At 43.5% G+C, this 24071-nt stretch overlaps 1 protein-coding gene and 1 non-coding gene across 2 annotated transcripts in view; both read left to right on the top strand.

Annotated features, from left to right (window-relative positions):
• Positions 1-8366, top strand: part of LOC147998942 (disks large homolog 5-like) — a 41022-nt gene extending 32656 nt beyond the window's left edge. The window contains exons 6-10 of the mRNA XM_087595874.1: positions 3618-3723; positions 4789-4948; positions 6208-6351; positions 6983-7145; positions 7862-8366. Of these exons, the coding sequence (XP_087452000.1) occupies positions 3642-3723; positions 4789-4948; positions 6208-6351; positions 6983-7145; positions 7862-7891 (579 nt within the window). The 5' untranslated portion in view covers positions 3618-3641 and the 3' untranslated portion in view covers positions 7892-8366. The remainder of the gene's footprint in view (positions 1-3617; positions 3724-4788; positions 4949-6207; positions 6352-6982; positions 7146-7861) is intronic.
• A 9006-nt stretch (positions 8367-17372) lies between these two features.
• On the top strand, positions 17373-17479 carry LOC147998941 (U6 spliceosomal RNA). Its single transcript, XR_015644350.1, has one exon. It is a non-coding gene; the product is annotated as a U6 spliceosomal RNA (small nuclear RNA).
• The last annotated feature ends 6592 nt before the right edge of the window (positions 17480-24071 follow it).

Genomic DNA, 24071 nt, shown 5'->3' with positions numbered 1-24071 from the left:
CACTCTCAGCTCCCCTTCAGCCATCTTGTGGCCACCAGACTCTCCTCCCTGCAGCAGGAACAAGGGCTTCTCCATGGTGGCTGCAGCAGCAGTGGTGGTTTGGCATTCTCACCTAGGAGGCCCTATGCTTTCTACCCCAGTTCCAACTCACCTCAGGCCCGGGCCTTCCCCCCATCCACTTCCCACGGAGCAGGGAGAGCAGCACCCACTAGAAATAAAAGGGAAGCCCTTGGTCCTGCCAAGACTGAACCCCCAGTGAAGGGGCTTGTTGGGGGAAGGGTGGTAATGGGGGGAGGATGGGGAGGGGAACACCCATAGAGAAGGGGAGGGGGAGGGGTTAGGGGGATGTTTGCCTGGAAACCCAGAAAAGTAATAACAATTGAAATGTAAATAAGATATACCCAATTTAATAAAGATGGAGAAAAAAATAGAAAGAAAAGTCACACATTTAAAACAGAACAATATGGACCCTAATTTTAAACCACAGCTCTGTCAATTAACTATACCTTAAGGAAGCTCAGAAAAGCAGGCCAAACAATTAATATTTTCTCGGTTTAAGTAAATAATAATGTCCGTTTCTTGCTATTGTGGAGGGAATTAAATAGATAATATGTAATCATGGAAGTTTTGAAGTACCATCCATTTTTCTGTTCATTAAATCAATCTTACTCATTTCATTGATGAAATATGTATGTTTTCCGTTTCACAGTTATATGTATAATAAAACCAGTATAAAAACCTTCAGAATATTCAGTTATTATAGATATTTGTCATTTCTTACAGAGGGCAACTATGATTGACTACACCCAATTCTATAAAAAACAAAACTCAGGAAACCTGGCCCTTGGCAGCAATGAATCAAGAAATATCTAGGATGGTGGGGCATGAATTCTGCCAAGCAATGACCTCAGATAGGTGGGGTTGTGAGGAAGATGTGTGGTGGAATAGCACACTAGATTCACGTTGTATCATCTTGATTTAATCTAAGGACAAAGAAGTGCAGTATCTCTGATGGCTTTCTTCTAACCCCTTGAAAGGTTAAGTGGGGATTGACCTCAGTTCTTCATTCTGCTTGCTGGGGCAGCAACACTCAGGGAAGCTTGAGATTGCCATAGGCACAGTATTAGGCTAGAAATGCTGAGTAGGTGATACTAAGTTATTCAGATGGTGATACCCATTTCATTTGTTCTTAACGTGGACCTAAGGAAAGACAGATCGAGGTCCTTAGAATACAAAGATCATTTCCAGTTCTTTTCTACCTTTCCTGAATGAAAGACTGGTTGGCAGAGAATGGTAAAAATTCAAGAATTGGTAGATGATGCTTTGATTGAAGGGTGGGTTTCTGTGCTGGTTTTAGACAGGGTCTCAATTACCCCATCTTGTTCTCTACGTTGCTCGTCAGGTTCACTTTGAGCTCAAATAAAGCTGCTTCCACTTTCCAACAGGTAGTCTTACAAAGGGGCCTCCAAGGACTGTGAGGACAGCATTAGCCAATGAGAATTGAGGTGTGTAACCCACAACTATAGCTTTATCTGAAAGACCCTCAGACAGAGGAGACTCTCGCTCCAGTCCTGAGGACAATCACCACCCCATGAACACACAGGACTCAGTCTTTATGTAAAAACAAGAAGTTTACTTTGGGATACCAATGCACTGGGGCTCGACACGGTCCTCACACAGGAGGAATGTGAGGAGCCTCAAACAACAGAAATATACAGCTTAAATAGTCAGTTAAGATTACACAGTTTCCTTAGCTCAGCTATTTCGTGCCAAGGATAACTAGGAAGATGTTTCTCGTCCTGGAATTCCTGGGATAAGGCCGTAACAACATCAATGCAGCTATTTCAGTACAAAGGACGTCTGACTTGATATATGTTTTCTTATCCTGGGGTTCCCAGGACAAGGACCAAGGATATCTGTCTTGGCAGGTGTTTCTCTTCTGGAGTTCCCAGGAAAAGGCTATAGCTATGTCAGCCTATAGCACAGCTGCATTCAGTATCAAGGACATCTCACTTCTATAGTGGTCAGTCAGCTTCCCAGAGATGTTTCCTGTCTTCTAATTGCCCTGCAGTAAATATGTTCTGTACCCTCTGTTCTTATGGTCCAGCAGCTTCCTAGAGAGTGGGTGGGAATGTGCTTTCTGTACTTTCTGTTCTATTGTCTAATGTGTAGGGGCTAAGGGAGGGCCAGCTTAAAAGATTCTCATTCGTAAGAAATGGCTGTACTGATATCAAACGGGCATCTTTCATATCGACTTTCTTCCAAGTCTACCAGCCATCTCAGATTGTTGCTGTAATATGCCTGACAATCAAGGACATAGAAAAATAACTTGATACACGGCAAGGACATTGTGATCATATCCTGTGTTGTTATGTATGTTCTGGATGAGGTTGGTTAAAATGACAATATTGCACAAAGCTTTATATAGGACCCATAAAATTAAGGGTCACTATACACTGTCATAGCTAAAATGGCCTGGTCAGAAGTGACCACTGGATCACTCTTCTGTAACTTCACATGAAAGGCTTGTGCTTTTTGTGTTTTTTTATTTTTCTGTTTTTTCTTATTTATTTATTTATTTATTTATTTATTTATTTATTTATTGTTTTATATGTTGTCAGGAAGATAGTTCAAGTCATGGATCTGCCACCAAAATATGAGCTTTGCTACCAATACTGTAAACAGTATTAGTGTATGCATTCAATAAAATAACTTGGTTTTTTTTTTTTTAAGTAGGATAGATGCTTTTGTGTTTTGTGGGGTGATCCATGAAACAGGAGTGAAGATGCTTGTTTCTTACTCTGTCCACTGAGTTATGTCTCTAGGCTTGTCCTACTCCTTTGGCTGCATCCCCCCCAACATCTGCTGACTATTTTATTTTTCAGATGAAATCACACGTTATAGCTTAGAGAGGCCTGTAAGCAATCCTACTTTGGTAACTTAAGTGCAAAGAGGAGAGCCCCACACTCAGCCTGAGGGTGCATTCACTGGTGGATCCAATATTTCAGTTTCCTCTGCTAACAGATCACCACATTGTTGCCAGGACCATAATGAATGCAATTCTTTCTCCTAAGGAATCTGGTGGCAACTGTCAAATGTTAAGCACAAAGCTTCAGGTTGTACCTATAACACACACCCACATCGCAACCTACCCTACAGGCTATTTCTGGGTGTGATTTCATGCACCTGCACATGATGAGACAGGAGACCTCTTTGGCTACTTATAGGAACTGGTGTGATTTCTCAGTAATCTTTAATGGGTAATATTGCTGACTGAGGAGAATTTGAGGTAGGATGAAACATTTCTGTGCAGGGATTGGGGAGGAAGCACTCATTTAGAAACATAGCAATGACTTAGGTTTTTCCAATCAAGCCTAGAGCCAAATTTGGCTTTGGAAGCATGTGGTGCTCAGTGGCTATGCCACAGGGAAGTCCCCTGAAAAGGGTCCATCAGCTTTTGCTCAGTACAGGGAGAACATTAGCAAGGAGGCAAAGTCTGTTATCCATGACATCAGCCGTCCCTTCGTGGACATTCTATTGTCTCCTAGAGAGACCTTGGAATCCCTGTGATGTCACCAGTATCGTTGTGACAACCAATTCCCTACTTTTTCTCTTAGTGTCCAAAGGATATATCCACAGGCATGTTTGCCCGTCTTCTCAGGCGCTTTGGGAGAGTTGATGTTGATAGAGAAGAGTCTAGAGTGAAGCAAACGAAACCTAAAGGTAATGATGGACACAGGACATGGGGAATGTGGAGTAAGTTCTGGGCAGTGTATGTTGAGCTTCCTCTCAGGGGTGAATGTGGGGGACTTCATCTGGCCTTTATAGCAATGGGCCACAACTACTGGAACATCTCCACAGATATTGAATTCCATGATTATCACAATTCCTGAAAGTCAGGGTTTTCACATTATTAGTTTCTCCATAACCACATGGAGGATATGGCAATGCCTATGCTATTATTGGGTGAACTTCTAGTCTTTACTTTTACAGTGCATTCGGTATGTTAAATTGATATAATAACACCATAAGTAGTCATGGAGGGTATAACTTTTCTGAATTAAACAGGGCATCAATGTACTTCACTTTCATTGCTTCTTTTAATTCAGTGACTATCTGACAGTAGTAAGAGGGAGAGAACTGTGCTCCTGGCATGACCTTATATTCTTAGAACTCCTTTGACTACCTCTGGCTGACGGGGCCAATCTTACCTTCATATATTAGAGGTTCTGTGTGGCAGATATTTTTCTACAGTACCCAAACTATATGGAGCAGGTAGAGAAAGAGCCTGTAACCTATTGGCACTTCTGGGGCATTTGTCATTTCAGTAGGGGGAATTAATAAATCTGTTGACCATGTCCTCCCCCTACATGACTTTTTAATGCAAAGTTATTGGATTAGAGTAACAGTGTAGGATATCTGAGTATCCCTGATCAATCAAGTCATTGTGGATGCTGAATTGATGATCTGACTTCTGAAACCAGAGGGGTAGGGTCCTGAAACCAGGTTGTAGCCTGTGTACCTGATAATAATCCTGGAGAAGGCATCTCTCTGGTACTTGTAAGCCTGTGTGGGCGGGCATAGGGAACACCTGGCTGCTTACATCTCTTGGTCTCTATATAGTAGTGGGGGAACTGTGATCCACTTAGGATGCCTCTTTCACATAGACCAAACTCCTTGCAGTGACACTGGCTTCCAAGCATGTTCTCCTGTTTGGACCTCACTGTGGTCTGTGTATGCTCTATGCATTCGCCCCATGAGGGTTCACTTGTGTTCTTCTACCTACAGCAGCCTGCAGACAGACGTCATCCCCTGAAAATGTCCTAAACAAGGTGCAGGCCAACGAGGAAGAGGAGAGGCTGAATAGAGAACTGGAGCTAACTACCAAGGAGAGAAATGAGCTGACAGATCGCCTCCTTTATGTGACAGGTGGATCCATGAGCAAGAGGTATGCATTGCTCCAAACAAACGAACTTGTTCTAAACCTCATCTCCCATAGAGAGGAGATTCAGAACCTGACCCTTACTGAGGAGTGAGATTGAAAATGGACTCTCTGATTCTGCCTGTTGAAAATCTGAACTTGCAATCTGAGTGAAGATTTCAGGGATAAAGTCACTGGAGCATGAGTTCCCAGTGTACAATTGGAAAGCCCTTGACAGGTGGTAGTTTTGCAAGGTTCTAGGTGCTGTGAGTTTGTGGAGAGTGTTTGTACTTGCTAGGAAGGTGACTGAACGCTATCATCTCCTGGCAGCAGCCTTAGGTGACAGGACCCACAGTGTTCATATCAATGCTTAAGTAGAAGGCCTGAGGCTCTGGCCTGCTCCTTCTTGTCTCTGTGCCTTACACTCTGAGACAGTAATGGTGCATGCATTTCTACTGATTCTCATTGTGCTCTTTCCATATTTGTCTCTCTTTCTCATTCTCTGAGTCTGTTTACTTTTCTTTTCTTTTTCTTTTTTTTTTTTTTTTTGGTTCTTTTTTTCGGAGCTGGAGAACTTACTTTTTTTTTCTTGTGGGTGTGCCCCAGTTTGTGTGTCTGTGTGTGCACAGGTCTGCATGCATATGCACAACCTTTATATGTTTCTCTATCCCTCCACCTTTGGAATTTAGGGGTCTGTTTTTTGACCTCAGGATTTACCTTTATAATAGTTTCATGGAGGTGTAAGTGCTTTATTTTGGAAGCCCCACTTTCAACAGCACAGTTCTTTGCCTGTGTAGTCACATTTGTCTATACATTTGTATGCCTTGGGCAGATTATAAGTTTGTGGCAATATCTGGTCTCATCTCCAGAATTATGTGTACTGTCTGCCTCTAGAATATTAGTTATTCGGCTTGTAGCATTCCACTTGTCAAAACAGGAAAAATGAAATCAGAGGTTTCTGGGTGTGTGTGTGTGTGTGTGTGTGTGTGTGTGTGTGTGTGTGTGTGTGTTTGGGTAAGCTCTGTGGCCTAGGCTCTTGACAGCATAACAGGTTTGAATGCAGATCCAGCCCTCCTGATTGAAAAATGTGAGCCAGGGGACCCTTTATCTGGGTGCTTAGCTTCTGTTGTCCTGGGCACACAATTCCAAGTTTCTGAAGCTGAAGAAGATCCAAATATGTAGAATTTAGAAAGTGTCCTTCCAGGGCTGGGGTAGTACAGGACACAGCCTGAGTTCCTCTAATCCTAAACCTCGATGTTCATTGGGTTCTATCTTCCTGGGGCCAGCCCCTACTTCAGGCCAAATCCATTTTATGAAAACTTGAAGATAAAGGAGAAAGAGGTCATGTCATTACTGCACAACTTAGACACAAAGAACATTGAACATCGTGAGAAATTTCAGGAGCTCAAGAAGGAGATTAACTTCTATCGGTAAGTACTTGTCAGAAGGGCCCATCACTTGTGGAATATCCATTCCCGCCTCTCTTTGTTCTGGACTGGAGAGCCTGTAGCTCTGGGTCCATGTCTTCTGTTGTTTGAATATCACTGTGCCGTGGGTCTTTTGGACTCAGATTCAGTTCCATAAGGGACTGTCAGTTATCACCACAGTGTCTATGCATCTTTAGAAGGCTCTGGATAGAACTACACTGATTCAGGCATCAGAGTGTTATTAGGCCAACCTGCGGCTCTGGGGTCATACCAGGTTTAACAAAGCTCAATGTGTGGACCACATGGTTTACATGACCTCCCTTGGTTCTACTGTCCTCTTGTGGTTGTTTACTGCCTACTAATTGATGCTGTCCCGATGCATTGGGCTCTCATGGGTAGTTGTAGATCCCTTGTTCTTTTGGAGAGACATGGACTCTTATTGGTGCTTGGGTCACAGGAACAATTTATTCTTCCCTGGATTGGCCGTTTGCTGTTTGTGCAGCAGCCTTACATGTATGGAGATGTATTCTTGAAGTCTTTATGGGTATCTGGGTCCTGGTGGACTTTGTGGGATTTGGCAGTTGGAATGGGAGGAAGAAGCTTCAGGATCTTACTATGCAGAGTGTGTTTCCAGCAACCTGCACAGCCGGCTCCTGATGGAACAGGCATGTATGAAGAAGAAGTTGGTCACATTGAAGCAGGAGAGCAAGGAGTTACAGCGATATTTGTTTGAGTTGAACCCGAATGCTGAAGACGAACAGGAGAAGACCAGCAACCTCCAGACCCAGCAAAATGTGGTAGGAAAAAGCAGCTGAGTCAGATTAACAATGTCTGATACCATTTGCCTATTGGATACATCTTTGCTTCCCCTATCATCTTTCTAATCTCCCCACACCCAATCAGTCACCCACCTCATGTGATAGAGTTATTCATGGCTCTGTCTATGCACAAGTATTCTGGGATGTTAACCACTCTCCAGAAACTGAATTATTGGCAATTATACTTCTCTGCCCTTTTTGAAACTGCAGTCCAGAAATGGTGACAGAGGAATAACATATCACATGACTGCATCTCCCTGTCATAGATTGGATGCTATGAAGAGTTTTGAACGAGTTCTTGGTCGTGTGACAAAGGTCATACAGGGGTCATGTGATGGTTGGAAGCACCTTGTAGGGATAAGAACCAAGTGCAAATGGCAAATGAGTCCTGGTCATTGGCTTTGATCTCAGTATCATGTGGCCTTCTCCTTTCTTCCTGCAACCCAGTTAGGTCTCTTCTCCTTTCCCCGTTCTTGGTTTTCACTGGTAGAAGTTTGAGGAGCAGCTTGTTCTCCCACAGTACTGTGAGGGTTGTTGGTGACTTTCCCCAGGCTGCAGAGATATCAGCAATGATTTCAGTGAAAAGATCAGTGCTGTCTCTGCAATGCAGCTGAAGGGACAAAAGGCAGCAACTTGACAGCTGGTATGCGTGTCCCCACCAAATCAGTGTCTTAATAGCTGCCTTCTCCTCCCAGGTCTCAGGAACTGCAGGAGACATGGAATAGGACAGATCCCAGGAAGACAGCCCCCTGAAGAGTGAGTTTCTCTGTCAGGAGTTCCCTGCTGACGACAATCCTCAACAGTCAAAGACTTTTTTGGGGAGAATATTCTTCTTCTCAGTTAATTTCCTCATTGTATAGAGACCCTAAATTTATGTATCCGTATGCCAGCCTGTCTCATTGAGGTCTTTCTCCTCTCTCATACCGACAACACCATTTGAGAGACATCTGAGGGGACTGCCTTGAAATCTCGTGTCCTAGAGGAGAAACAGCACTACAACTGTGTTTCTAAATGTTCATTAAGAAAATGCTGTTAAGAAATATTTTTGGTTATGATTTTCATTGAAGTTTTCTTTTTGTTATATCATAGTTATATATTCTTGTTACTGTTTTTCATTTTTTATACCATTTTAGTTGTTCATTTTATGCCTGTTTTTTGTAAATTGTATTCCTTATGAATAAAAATTGATTTGTAACTCTTGACTCTTATGACCATCTTATTCAAGGGTCCTTTCCCCTCCTGTAGACTTAGAACTGACAGCTAGATATGGATCTTTGCATGGTCCAGTGAATTCAAAGCCACCAAGGGGTACACAGGGTGATGGTGTCTTTTGTGTATGACTTTTTTTATGGAAACACACTTTATGATGTAATCACTGACATACTGTATCCATGCTCTCATGTCTTCTGCTCATCCTAGTCTATATCAGTCTACAACACACATTCCTTATTGACTGTGTGCACCAGATATTGAGTAACACACACTCATGCCTGTAGAGCTGCAGAAAAAATGACAACTTTCACAAAGGAATATAGAATAATCCTAATCGAGAACCATGTGCCTCAGTTTTTCTTACAATACAGCATTATTATTAAACCAGAAAGATAATGACCATCAACGTCATTTTGGGAAATAGGTTTTTATAGGTGCTGTTTCACTTGATCATTCATATGCTGTGTTTTTTATTGTTGCTGATTATATTTATTTTTATCATTTAACTCAATGGATCTTTTTTTTTTTTTTCAAATGTATCTGGGCCACTCCTGAGTTCATTTCCCTCATGATCAAAAGAGGGAATAGCATTCCCCATTGTAGATGATTGTTAGGGACCATGTGGTTCTTCTGAGAGAGAAGCAGATGCTCTAACCTGTGAGTCATCACCACAGCTCCTGTAGGTAGCTTTTGTCCTTCCAGGGCATGTGCTATACTAGATGGATATGATCACCTTCAATTAAGGAGAGAGATCTCAGGAGATGTGTATGTACAGGTGGTTGAGCGGTGCCTGCTCAATGTGGTAGCCTGCTAGGCATCCACACCGGGCTCTGGTGCCTCCACTGCTCATTGTGCATTCAGGATCATCCTCCAGCACCACTCAGTTTCAATTCCAAACAGATCTTTCACTTACTATCGATGATTATATACATTAAGCACATCTGATAAAATACAGAAGAGACTAGCCTCCTTCTACAGGCCAACTTGGCATAATGAATTCTTTTGATAGAAAGCAAGATAATTATCTCAATCTATGCAGCTTAGGGAGGACCTCAAGAGCATCCATATTGAATCCAGACTGCAGCTGTGACCACATGTTTCTTTTCCAGAGCAGGTCTGTGCAAGCCCAGAAGTTAGGTGGGATAGTTCATGTTTCACCTTTTACCTTGAAATCTGTGATTTTATTGAGAAAGTATATTTTCCACGTGACTCATTTCCAATTTATGGAATTAAACTGACTTACTGAGAGTGGAGGTGACTGGGAGAGATTAAGTGAAGAAGAATAATCCAGTATGCCTGCAAACAGATGCTGTCTCATTAGGGCTTTTCAATGCTCAGCAGCTGGAGAAGCAAGGGAGAGGCATTGGTGACTCTCAGGCTTAGGTCCTCTAGTCATTATAAGCTGAGCATGACACACAAAGGGTCATAGGCATCACACTAGAATCTAGTAACTAGATTTAACCAACCTATCACATTAATGCTGTGTTTGGTGGTATTTTTTGCTCTCCTAGAACCTGGAAGAGGCTTGGGGTTTTCTAATCCTACTCATAATTTATTATCCTTCCCAACACTATGTGCTTTGTTCTGTAAATGCTAACAGCGCCATCCAATACCTAGGATATTTTCTACTGACATGTGTGACATGAGACAAAACAGTCCCTGTCATCCCTCACCTCAATAAACTTCCTTAGAGTTCAGTGTAGTTGGAGGGTCCTTCTTTCCTCTCCAAGATCGAGAAACATTTCCAGTCTTCAGACAAGTGTGTCAGCCATTGTCCAGTGACTGTCCTGAGATGTCCACATTGTCAGCTGAGTGAGGGCAGGGCAGGGCAGGGCAGGGCAGGCCAGGGGATTGGGGCAGGGCAGGGCAGGGCAGGGCATTGGGGCAGGGCAGGGCAGGGCATTGGGGCAGGGCAGGGGTTTGGGGCAGGGCACAGCAGGGCAGGGCAGGGCATTGGGGTGGGGCAGGGCGGGGCAGGGCAGGGCAGGGCAGGGGATTGGGGCAGAGTCCATGAGATGTCAGTAGGCAACAGGCCAGCTGGGGCTAGTGTGGGTACAGGGCTTCTAGTGTGGGTGAGAGAGGAGGAAATTAGGAATGGTCAGATTCTGATGCAGCACATAGGCCGGAAGCAGCTTAGATCATCTCAGTGCCATATAGGGACATTGTAGAAACTGATGGGCAGTGTGGGGATGGTAGGATCGCATATAGTGCTCTCTGCAGGTGTCAGGAGAGCATACAGTGGCTCTGTCAGACTTATGACAATCAGGCAGGCACTGGGTGCAAGTGAGAATCATGGGACAAGTCCTGTGTGCAGCCTGGTTTGGGGACATTCCCAGGTGCCCCATGGACTGCAAATTAAAGGCAAAGGACACAGGGAAGCCAGCAATTCCCATGCACAGGACATAAATACCTGTAGAACTTTCTAGAATTTCCATAGACTATCTGTTACTAGTCCTCATTATAGAAGGCACCAACATTCTGCCCTCTACTTCAACTTGGTGAGACAGCTATTCTAACTCCAGCAGGAAGGCCTCAGGGAAGACAGTAAGAACTCGCAGGTGACCCCTTTTACCATTGAAACAGGGTCTTCCTATGGAGCCCAGAGTGGCTGTAGGATACTAATGCTCCTGCCTCACAGTGACTAGAATTCCAATCCACCCTCAAGAGCAGTTGATTCATCACTAGATCAGACTAAGGACATGTGAGGCCCCAGGGTGCTAGGATTACAAGGGTCCTAGTAAGTTTCTCCAGCCTAAATTACAACCTGAGTCAGTGCTGCTATTTGGGACACTGCCTGATGCCCAGTGACATCACACCTTGGAACTCTTTTTCAAAAATAAGCTGTTATAGGAATGAAGTAGCCACACAATAAACATTGGTCTGGACACTCCTAGGTCAAGAATCCCCTGTTGGAAATGCCTTGGATCGCAAAATTTTAAATTCTAGATCCTTCTGGGTTTTAGAAGATTTATAAATACAAAAAAAGAAAGATGGGCATAGTAATTTAAGCCTGTGATCCCAGTCATGGGAAACTGAGTCAGAGTGATGGAAGACTGTAAGTTCCAGGCCCACCTGTGTTTCAAGAAAAAAAAAAGGCATGGTGAAGATTCCACTCAAGTGGAAACCAAAAGGGTTTCACATGGGCCCTGCCATCCACTGGTCACTACATCCACTCTCATCACCACAGCCACAGGCAGACACTGGGGAACATTTCCCACTGTCTCTCTTTGGGATGCAATCCACCCCATGATTCTATGTGAGGAATCCCCCAAAGGTTGCATCATGTGAGGGACCTAGAAAGTTCCAGGATTGGGAGAATTTAGGAGTTTATAATTAAGGATGATCTACAGCTGTGGCAAAGCCTTTTCCCACCACATGGCAGCCCTAGGTTTGCCCCCAACAGTAAAAATAAAATCCCCCAAAATAATTCAAACAAAATGTCCTGAAGCCTGCGCCCTGACCAGTCTCTTCAAAAGTGCCAGGAACCTGGGTCCACATTTAGGACCCAGCACGACCTCTGTGACCCATGAGAAGGGATCTAATATGGGAATTAGTACAGTATGACTTATCCTTGTGGATACCTTTGGTGACAATAACCACCTGACCCCTGAAAACCCATCTACCTGGGGGGCTCAGCACTCATGTCACCTAAAAAGCCCAGATCCTAGGGCCAGCATGGGCAGGTGGTGAAGAAAGTTTGTCTCTCGTGAACATCAGTTGCCACTCCTGACTTGACTCTATCCTCAGGAGACAATGTCACCCCAGAAAGTGTGGGTGTCAACGGCTCTTCCCAGGCCAAGGCTGGAATACTGCTTAAGTTCCACAATGCACAGCAGTGCTCACTCTAGAGCTAAATGTTCTACAGCTGAAAGGGGTGGGTGCTCTGCTGACCACGCCCCTTCCCTGCAGTATTTAGTGTACTCAGAGTGGTGCTTCAGATGTGAGGGACTTCTTGAGGCTACTCCCATGGAGAATGGCAGATTCATCAGAACGGGGCACAGGGTGAGTTCAGAGCACAGCTGGGAGGAATTTAGGGATGCCAAGCCATGACTAAGACCAGATCCTGGGCTGACAGGCAGTTGAGCTGGAGAACTGGCAACCAAAGTGTGACTGCCTGAATTCCTCTTAGACCAAAAGCCCTGGATCTGAGCTACTTTGGTGCGTGCTCCTAAGTGGGGTCCCAGACACAGCTCAGAATTGGGGCTGTGCATGGACTTTGGTGCTGGCAGCAGGTGGCTTAGCCATAAAGTGCTGAGCTTTCCCATCTGTGCCCACTCAAACTCCTCTGTTTCATTTTAGCTGTGTTTGGTATAATTTTGAGACAGGGTATCTTGTAGCAGCCCAACTCGCTTTGAGCAACACTGTAACATAAAAATAACCTTGAATTCAAGATCCTCCGACCCCTCTGTCCCAAGTCCTGGAATTAAGACCTCCAGCTGTGACCATTTTACTGCAGCATAGGATCCATCTGTATTAGAGTGAGCTTTGGAAATACTGGAGCTCCGACTGTTCCTTAGAATTCAGGTTTCCTTAATTCTTAGCAGGAGTTTTGTGATGATGCTGATGAGAGAGTCAGGAGTTACACTGGGAGAGGTAACTGTCCTGGCAGGCCTGAGTGCTCAGTGAAAGTCAAGACAGAAGCCTGCTGATTAGCACCTGAGTGAAAGTGGGAGGATTCAGAGTTCAAGAACAGACTCAGTTACATACCTAAGACCATATTGCAACATTTTTGTTTCATTTTTGGCTTGTTTTCTTTGAGACAAGGTGTTAATTTATAGCCCTGGCTGTCCTGGAACTCACAATGCCTCTACCTCCCAACGGATGGAATTAAAGGCATGCGCCAACATGCACTGCCACTAATTAATTTTTAATTAAACATGCTGGCACAATCCAGTAATCCCAGTGCTTAAGAGGCCGAGGCAGGCAGATATCTGGTTTCCTGACAAGTCTGATCTACAGAGAGCCTGTCAGAATAGCCAGGGCCAAACAGAGAAACCCTGTCTCAAAAAATAAACAACAAAATGAATTTGTTTTAAAGAAGAGAGGAACTATTTAACAGAATTAGAGGCAGAGAACCAAAAGGTAATGGGCAGTGCAGAGTCTAGCTTCTGAGATGAAAGTGGACACCAGGGGTTAGGGTGGGGATTCTCATCTGGTACTGGGACACAGAGGGTGGCTTCAGGGATGGAAGGCTCAGTCAGTCATTAGTCAGGATTCTCAATCAAGAGGGTGTTGTAAGATCCAAAATGTGTGAGCAGTGTTCTGCATGAGACTAGAAGAACCTGCCTACCTATACAAAACAGCCAATGAAGAGTAATCACAAGCATACATCTGGAGGTCCACAAGAGGTTAACGTCCACCTTAGTGTGGATTATACAGAGCACAGGTGGAGAGGAGTAGAAGAGCTGATGGTGGCTGAGGCAGGAGAGGAGTTCAGGTGTGAATTTGAGCCAGTAAAGGAGCTTGTAGGTCGGGCAGAGCAATGAGAGGTCTAACAGCATAGCTGTTGAGATCCTTCAGATTAATTTGTCTTAAGAGCCTCATGCCATAGCCAAGGACAGGAGTAGATCTGACTATTGGGTGGCTGGGCTCACATAGCCCAACAGGTTTGGCCTTGCATCTGTGAGATTCCAAGTCTCTCCCTTTAGACACAGCCATGGAGAAGGTGTAGCAGTGAAGGTGCAGATGGCTTTGCAATGCTTGGCTTATGGTGTTGAGTACTTCATGCTCCATAGAGCTAGGAAATGTCCTAGAAGCCAGGGAGGCTGAGCATGAGGAAGACAGGTCTCTGGGAGAGAGAAATGATAACCAAAGTCACTAAGAACTTCCTGAATCACAGTGTCTGTTAACCATATATTTTATTTACTTATTTTTATGGGCCTGAGTGTTTCACCTAATAAATGCTTGTGCACCATGTGGTATGTGTGGTGCCCGTGAAGTACAGACTGATTCCCTAGAATTGCAATTACAGGTTAATAGGAGCCACCATGTGGACACTGGGAACTGAACCTTGGTCTTATGCTCTTAGCCACTAAACCAACCATCTCTTCAGCACCACCCCCCAATTGTATAGTCATTAAGATTTAACCATTTGGCCTTCAGTATTTGAATTAATACAGATGTGACAAGAGTTATAGTTAACATGGTGGTTCAGGTATAGACAGGCAGGCATCTCATTGTATACAAAACATGAATCCTTCCTTCCTTTCTTTCTTTCACTTCTTTCTTTCTTTCTTTCTTTCTTTCTTTCTTTCTTTCTTTCTTTCCTTCTTTCTTTCTTTCTCTCTTTCTCTTTTTGTTTTACTCTTGGAGACAGTGTTGTTTTTTGTGTAGCTGACCTGGAATTAGCTCTGTAGAGGAAGCTGCCTTGAATTCAGAAATCTGTCTGCCTCTGCCTCCCAAGTGTTAGGATCAAAGGCCTGTGCCACCACCACCACACATCCTTCTGTTTAAAGGAAAAATGTAGTCTTACAGGGCAGCATGAATTTAGCCCCGGTATAGACATTTTCCTAGGCCTCAGGAGCTGTAGAGTTCATGAAGGATTTGCTGCCTTACCCTTTAGCCTGGCTAACTATGAGAGCTGCACACCCATGGGTGTTTGCTTCACAAGAGTCTGGAGGATGAGGGTCACAGGCTGAGGTAACTGTGTAGAGCAAAGGATGCTCGGTGAAGGTCAAGTGGGTAAAATGCTGAAATGCTGAGAGAAGAGGCCTATGGTAGGCGCCTCCTACACCTGAGACTTCCAACCCCGAAAAGCAGGGGGTAGAGAGTGAGGATGCAGAGTCCACACAGGTCAGGAAAAGGCCATGTTCCTGAAGCCTCCATGTGTGGTGGACAGGCTCTAGGGCACCATGAGGGAAATCAGGAGCTTCTGGACTTTGTAGAATTACAGGGTTCCATGTTACCTCACATGCCCATGATTTGCCCCCTACTGCATGGAGAAGCCAACACCAGAAGCCTCCAGCTCCCAGCCCTGCTTTTGCCATGTAGGTTTATCCAGAAGAGCTTGGAAGTCCCTGGACCTGGAGTCTCAGGTGGTTGTGAGCCACCTGACCCGGGTGCTGGAGACTGAACTCAAGTCTTCTGCAAGAGCAGCAAAGACCCGTGCGCTGCCTGGCCCAGCCAGGGCTGTGAAATGGTGTTTATTTTCATCTGAACAAGCCCAACAACAGTTTAGGTCCCTAGAAGCCACATAAACCTGGATGCAGTAGAGTCTGTCATCCAGCCCTTCCCACAGGGAGATAGGAGCCTAAAGTGGACAGTCTCTAGGATTAGAGGGAAGGGCTAGCCTAGCATACACAGCCATGGACGAGAGGTAGAAGGTGAGGATCTGTGCTCAGGTTGTCCCTGACCTTTACACAAGCACATGAGTACCTGTACTCACAGAACGCCATACAGACATACGTGAGTAAAGATATAAAACAAACAACATTGAAAATACAATATACTGGGGCTGGAGGGATGGCTCAGTGGTTAAGACCACTGACTGCTCTTCCAGAGGATCTGAGTTCAATTCCCAGCAACCACACTGTGTCATATAACCATTTCTAATCTCATCTTCTACCCTCTACTGTTGTGTCTGAAAACAGGGACAGTGTACTCACTCATATGGACAAAATAAATAGTTTTTGTTTTAATCCTTTTCTAAAAAAAGAAACCCATCTGTGACACATGATCATTGTGTGATTCCAAATGTGCCTAAGTCAGTACAGTCCTATTGCTACATGGTGCACCAGTTGTGTCAGCCTTGGTAGTAGAATGGCACAGTTGAAAAGATGCTGGTCACAGTGACCAGGCAGCCTAGAAAGTTCACCATGAGCAGAGAAGGCTGTGCTGTGTCCTAGTCCTCTACCCCACACTGCCACCTCATCCCTACGAATAGAGCAAAAAAGAACAGATGAGGAATCTTCCAGGTTTCTTTCCTCTTTGATTTCTTTATTAACCTAGCCCCTGTGCTACATGTAAACTTGTCACATCCACTGTCCCATCCCTAAGCCCTCATACCTGTCAGATAAGACCGGAATCTTGCTTTGGGGGGAAGCTCTGGTCCCTCTCTGTCCTAAGAGGCTCTGAGCCATCGCTGAAAGAGAGTCCTCTGAGGATTGAGGGAAGTCCATAGCCCGTACTCTGACTTCCAGGAAGGTTTGAGGAAGGTGGTCCTCTTCTTGTGGTTCCTCTAGTAGGAGCAGCCCACACTTGGGCCCAGCTCCCACTATCAGGAAAAGACAGGTGGCTCTGGTCTTTGCACAGCTCCAGCGGAATGAACAGTGCATCTCTCCTCTCTCTCTTTCAGGAAGTCTCAGCCTCTGGTGCAGGTGATGTTCCCAAGGCAAAGGAAAGGGAAGTGCAGAGTGAGGACTCCCAGGATCCTTTAAAACATTGTCTGCATTGTCTTCATTAATTTTTCTGTTTAATTTTTATTCCATGTGTATTGATCTCATTGTAGGGGTGTGCATTCCAAAGCATGAGTGTTGAAGGTAGAGGAAAAAGCATGGGAGTCACTTTATCCTACCGTGTGGGGTCCCAGGCTCTGAACCGGGTTGTTGAGCTTGGCTACAACGATCTTTCATACTGAATTTCCTGCTGGCTCTGATTTCAGGGAGAGCGTCTCATAGAGCCCAGATTGGCCAGTAAACTACTGATCATCCTGCCTCAAGTATTGCCATCTAGTTCATGAAAGGGTTGAGTTATTGACACGAGGAACTGGGGATGGGCAGAGGTGCATGACTGAGGCTATCTCTGCTCAGTGGCATGCCTTTGGGGACTGATAGTTTTCATCACTGATATGTCATTTGACTGCAGTGCTCCTCTGGAGAGAAGGAGTCTCTTTTGCCAGGGCATCAGGCTCTCCAGACAGGCCTGGAAGGTGGAGGTCTAGAGGCCAGGCCTGCATTCCTCTTCAGAAGCTGCATTTACCACTCTGGACAGTGCTGTAGAACAGGGTCACATATCCAGTTCTACCCTGAGACCTGCTGATAAAGAATGTCTATCCTGGTGCTCGCTTCGGCAGCACATATAATAAAATTGGAACGATACAGAGAAGATTAGCATGGCCCCTGCGCAAGGATGACACGCAAATTCGTGAAGCGTTCCATATTTTTAGAAATAATTGACTCAACTGTCAAAGATAATGTAAAGCGGAAAAAGCTACTGGTCCAAAACATACAGGAAATCCAGGACTCAATGAGAAGATCAAACCTAAGGATAATAGGTATAGAAGAGAGTGAATACTTCCAGCTCAAAGGACCAGTAAATATCTTCAACAAAATCATAGAAGAAAACTTCCCTAACCTAAAAAAAGAGACACCCATAGGGATACAAGAAGCCTACAGAACTCCAAATAGATTGGACCAGAAAAGAAACACCTCCCGTCACATAATAGTCAAAACACCAAATGCACAAAATAAAGAAAGAATATTAAAAGCAGTAAGGGAAAAAGGTCAAGTAACATATAAAGGCAGACCTATGAGAATCACACCAGACTTCTCGCCAGAAACTATGAAGGCCAGAAGATCCTGGACTGATGTCATACAGACCCTAAGAGAACACAAATGCCAGCCCAGGTTACTGTATCCTGCAAAACTCTCAATTAACATAGATGTAGAAACCAAGATATTCCATGACAAAACCGAATTTACACAATATCTTTCTACAAATCCAGCACTACAAAGGATAATAAATGGTAAAGCCCAACATAAGGAGGCAAGCTATACCCTAGAATAAGCAAGAAACTAATTGTCTTGGCAACAAACAAAGAGAATGAAAGCACACAAACATAACCTCACATCCAAATATGAATATAACGGGAAGCAATAATCACTATTCCTTAATATCTCTCAACATCAATGGCCTCAACTCCCCAATAAAAAGACATAGATTAACAAACTGGATACGCAACGAGGACCCTGCATTCTGCTGCCTACAGGAAACACACCTCAGAGACAAAGACAGACATTACCTCAGAGTGAAAGGCTGGAAAACAATTTTCCAAGCAAATGGTCAGAAGAAGCAAGCTGGAGTAGCCATTCTAATATCAAATAAAATCAATTTTCAATTAAAAGTCATCAAAAAATATAAGGAAGGACACTTCATATTCATCAAAGGAAAAATCCACCAAGATGAACTCTCAATCCTAAATATCTATGCCCCAAATACAAGGGCACCTACATATGTAAAACAAACCTTACTAAAGCTCAAAACACACATTGCACCTCACACAATAATAGTGGGAGATTTCAACACCCCACTCTCATCAATGGACAGATCATGGAAACAGAAATTAAACAGAGATGTAGACAGACTAAGAGAAGTCATGAGCCAAATGTACTTAACGGATATTTATAGAACATTCTATCCTAAAGCAAAAGGATATACCTTCTTCTCAGCTCCTCATGGTACTTTCTCCAAAATTGACCATATAATTGGTCAAAAAACGGGCCTCAACAGGTACAGAAAGATAGAAATAATCCCATGCGTGCTATCGGACCACCACGGCCTAAAACTGTTCTTCAATAACAATCAAGGAAGAATGCCCACATATACGTGGAAATTGAACAATGCTCTACTCAATGATAACCTGGTCAAGGAAGAAATAAAGAAAGAAATTAAAAACTTTTTTAGAATTTAGTGTAAATGAAGGTACAACATACCCAAACTTATGGGAAATATGAAAGCTGTGCTAAGAGGAAAACTCATAGCGCTGGGTGCCTGCAGAAAGAAACAGGAAAGAGCATATGTCAGCAGCTTGACAGCACACCTAAAAGCTCTAGAACAAAAAGAAGCAAATACACCCAGGAGGAGTAGAAGGCAGGAAATAATCAAACTCAGAGCAGAAATCAGCCAAGTAGAAACAAAAAGGACCATAGAAAGAATCAACAGAACCAAAAGTTGGTTCTTTGAGAAAATCAAAAAGATAGATAAACCCTTAGCCAGACTAACGAGAGGACACAGAGAATGCATCCAAATTAACAAAATCAGAAATGAAAAGGGAGACATAACAACAGATTCAGAGGAAATTCAAAAAATCATCAGATCTTACTATAAAAACCTATATTCAATAAAACTTGAAAATCTACAGGAAATGGACAATTTCCTAGACAGATACCAGGTACCGAAGTTAAATCAGGAACAGATAAACCAGTTAAACAACCCCATAACTCCTAAGGAAATAGAAGCAGTCATTAAAGTTCTCCCAACCAAAAAGATCCCAGGTCCAGACGGGTTTAGTGCAGAATTCTATCAAACCTTCATAGAAGACCTCATACCAATATTATCCAAACTATTCCACAAAATTGAAACAGATGGATCACTTCCGAATACCTTCTACGAAGCCACAATTACTCTTATACCTAAACCACACAAAGACACAACAAAGAAAGAGAACTTCAGACCAATTTCCCTTATGAATATCGACGCAAAAATACTCAATAAAATTCTGGCAAACTGAATCCAAGAGCACATCAAAACAATCATCCACCATGATCAAGTAGGCTTCATCCCAGGCATGCAGGGATGGTTTAATATACGGAAAACCATCAACATGATCCATTATATAAACAAACTGAAAGAACAAAACCACATGATCATTTCATTAGATGCTGAGAAAGCATTTGACAAAATTCAACACCCCTTCATGATAAAAGTCCTGGAAAGAATAGGAATTCAAGGCCCATACCTAAACATAGTAAAAGCCATATACAGCAAACCAGTTGTTAACATTAAACTAAATGGAGAGAAACTTGAAGCAATCCCACTAAAATCAGGGACTAGACAAGGCTGCCCACTCTCTCCCTACTTATTCAATATAGTTCTTGAAGTTTTAGCCAGAGCAATCAGACAACAAAAGGAGGTCAAGGGGATACGGATCGGAAAAGAAGAAGTCAAAATATCACTATTTGCAGATGATATGATAGTATATTTATGTAATCCCAAAAGTTCCACCAGAGAACTACTAAAGCTGATAAACAACTTCAGCAAAGTGGCTGGGTATAAAATTAACTCAAATAAATCAGTAGCCTTCCTCTACACAAAAGAGAAACAAGCCGAGAAAGAAATTAGGGAAACGACACCCTTCATAATAGACCAAAATAATATAAAGTACCTCGGTGTGACTTTAACCAAGCAAGTAAAAGATTTGTACAATAAGAACTTCAAGACTCTGAAGAAAGAAATTGAAGAAATCCTCAGAAGATGGAAAGATCTCCCATGCACATGGATTGGCAGGATTAATATAGTAAAAATGGCCATTTTACCAAAAGCGATCTACAGATTCAATGCAATCCCCATCAAAATACCAATCCAATTCTTCAAAGAGTTAGACAGAACAATTTGCAAATTCATCTGGAATAGCAAATACCCAGGATAGCTAAAACTATCCTCAACAATAAAAGGACTTCAGGGGGAATCACTATCCCTGAACTCAAGCAGTATTACAGAGCAATAGTGATAAAAACTGCATGGTATTGTTACAGAGACAGACAGATAGAACAATGGAACAGAATTGAAGACCCAGAAATGAACCACACACTTATGGGCACTTTGATTTTTGACAAAGGAGCCAAAACCATCAAATGGAAAAAAGATAGCATTTTTAGCAAATGGTGGTGGTTCAACTGGAGGTCAACATGTAGAAGAATGCAGATCGATCCATGCTTATCACCCTGTACAAAGCTTAAGTCCAAGTGGATCAAGGACCTCCACCTCAAACCAGATACACTGAAACTAATAGAAGAAAAACTAGGGAAACATCTGGAACACATGGGCACTGGAAAAAATTTCCTGAACAAAACACCAATGGCTTATGCTCTAAGATCAATAATCAATAAATGGGATCTCATAAAACTGCAAAGCTTCTGTAAGACAAAGGACACTGTGGTTAGGACAAAACGGCAACTAACAGATTGGGAAAAGATCTTTACCAATCCTACAACAGATAGAGGCCTTATATCCAAAATATACAAAGAACTCAAGAAGTTAGACCGCAGGGAGACAAATAACCCTATTAAAAAATGGGGTTCAGAGCTAAACAAAGAATTCACAGCTGAGGAATACTGAATGGCTGAGAAAAACCTAAAGAAATGTTCAACATCTTTAGTCATAAGGGAAATGCAAATCAAAACAACCCTGAGATTTCACCTCACACCAGTGAGAATGGGTAAGATCAAAAACTCAGGTGACAGCAGATGCTGGCGAGGATGCAGAGAAAGAGGAACACTCCTCCATTGTTGGTGGGAGGCAGACTGGTACAACCATTCTGGAAATCAGTTGGAGGTTTCTCAGAAAATTGGACATTGAACTACCTGAGGATCCAGCTATACCTCTCTTGGGCATACACCCAAAAGACGCCCCAACATATAAAAAAGACACGTGCTCCACTATGTTCATCGCAGCCTTATTTATAATAGCCAGAAGCTGGAAAGAACCCAGATGCCCTTCAACAGAGGAATGGATACAGAAAATGTGGTACATCTACACAATGGAATATTACTCAGCTATCAAAAACAACGGCTTTATGAAATTCGTAGGCAAATGGTTGGAACTGGAAAATATCATCCTGAGTAAGCTAACCCAATCACAGAAAGACATACATGGTATGCACTCATTGATAAGTGGCTATTAGCCCAAATGCTTGAATTACCCTAGATGCCTAGAGCAAATGAAACTCAAGACAGATGATCAAAATGTGAATGCTTCACTCCTTCTTTAAAAGGGGAACAAGAATACCCTTGGCAGGGAATAGAGAGGCAAAGATTAAAACAGAGACAGAAGGAACACCCATTCAGAGCCTGCCCCACATGTGGCCCATACATATACAGCCATCCAATTAGACAAGATGGATGAAGCAAAGAAGTGCAGGCCGACAGGAGCGGGATGTAGATCTTTCCCGAGAGACACAGCCAGAATACAGCAAACACAGAGGCGGATGCCAGCAGCAACCACTGAATTGAGAATAGGACCCCCGTTGAAGGAATCAGAGAAAGAACTGGAAGAGCTTGAAGGGGCTCGAGACCCCTTATGAACAAGAATGCCAAGCAACCAGAGCTTCCAGGGACTAAGCCACTACCTAAAGAGTATACAAGGACTGACCCTGGACTCTGACTTCATAGGTAGCAATGAATATCCTAGTAAGAGCACCAGTGGAAGGGGTAGCCCTGGGTCCTGCTAAGACTGAACCCCCAGTGAACTAGATTGTTGGGGGGAGGGCGGCAAGGGGAGGAAGATGGGGAGGGGAACACCCATAAAGAATGGGAGGAGGGAGGAGGATGTTTGCCCGGAAACCGGGAAAGGGAATAACACTCGAAATGTATATAAGAAATACTCAAGTTAATAAAAAAAAAAAAAAAAAAAAAAAAGAGAGAAGTCTGGTGTAATTCAGATAGGTCTGAATTCATTTGTTACTGCATATTTATACCTTACCCCTTTTAATATTCTTTCTTGATCTGAGCATTTAGGGTTTTAATTGTTATGTGAATGGAGGAATATTTTCTGGTCTGCTCCCATCTGTCAGATTCTATGGCCGTGCTTCTCAACACTCCTAGTGCTGCACACCTGTAATACAGTGCTTCATGCTGTGATGACTCCCACCATAAAATTATTTCAGTACTACTTCATAACTAATATTGCTACTCTTATAAGTCATAATGTGCAAGGTATCTGATATACATTCTTTGTGAGTGGTCGTAGCCCAGAGTTTGAGAAACATTGCATTATATACATTTTTTTTTAAAGAGAAGCCTTCATCTAAGACGGTCCTGATGCAGGTGTAAGAGCAGAGACACCCTGACATAGTGACAAGTTAGCAGGCCCAAGGCCGCTTGCCTTAATGGCAACAGAGATTCCTGGGTAAAGGCACAATCTGAAATCACTGTCCCCAGGACATTTCTTACCTCAGTTTTTCCCCATTACACGGTGTGTCTGCTTGGCCATGTCTGTCCAGGAAGCCAGTCCCTGTAGTCTCTGATACAGACAGAATCCTAAAGGTGAGAATGTTTTCCCTCTGTTGGCTCCCAGTCACTTCTACAGAAGTAAGTTCAAATCACCCGTGGGTATATGTGTCTCTCTCCCATAATGTGTGAGACTTGAAATGTCATCCATTTGAGTTGACAAAAACCAACTCTCACTTCAGATTTACAGCTGACCAACACTTAGTTTCAGGAGAATGAAGAAGCTGGCCAGGCCTGCAGAGTCAGATCCCCTCCCTGCCTGGGACAATCCCACCCACAGTAGACTTCAGCTTCACCTAGCAGCTGTTATCAGAAAATCTGACCTTAAGGTTCTGAAGTCCACACATGCACAAACCCTAAGGTTGTTAGATGGTGGATATGGGGTTTTTCTCCAATTTAAAATCATTCAGGCCTCTTTTCTCCCCTGGGATGCACTTTGTTCTCTCAGGTCTGTTCTTCTCAGAAGTCAACTCTCAGAAGGGGCACTTTGCTCTAACTCCTCCATGGGACCCACCCAGCATTGTGACTGGAGGATCCTAAGGAGTTGTAGCTCTGAGCTGGGAGGGGGAGCTCTCACCCTGACATGGAGAAGCCTGTTTTCACAGCTGATCTGGATCTGAGGAAAAGGTGCTTTTAAAGAAGCCTGTGAAAGTGTCTCCTGCAGGAGAGCCCACCCTGCAGGTAAAGTCACACAAGACAGGGAAAAGTGGCTTCCCAACTTTACCAGGGCTCTCAAACCAGGGAGGGTAAC

This window comes from Rattus norvegicus, chromosome 19 (genome assembly GCF_021556685.1).
Source record: "Rattus norvegicus strain SHRSP/BbbUtx chromosome 19, alternate assembly SHRSP_T2T, whole genome shotgun sequence".
In the NCBI taxonomy this organism is placed as follows: Eukaryota; Metazoa; Chordata; class Mammalia; order Rodentia; family Muridae; genus Rattus; species Rattus norvegicus.
The sequence above is the reverse complement of the archived record's forward strand: the minus strand, read 5'-3'. Positions and strand labels throughout refer to the sequence as shown.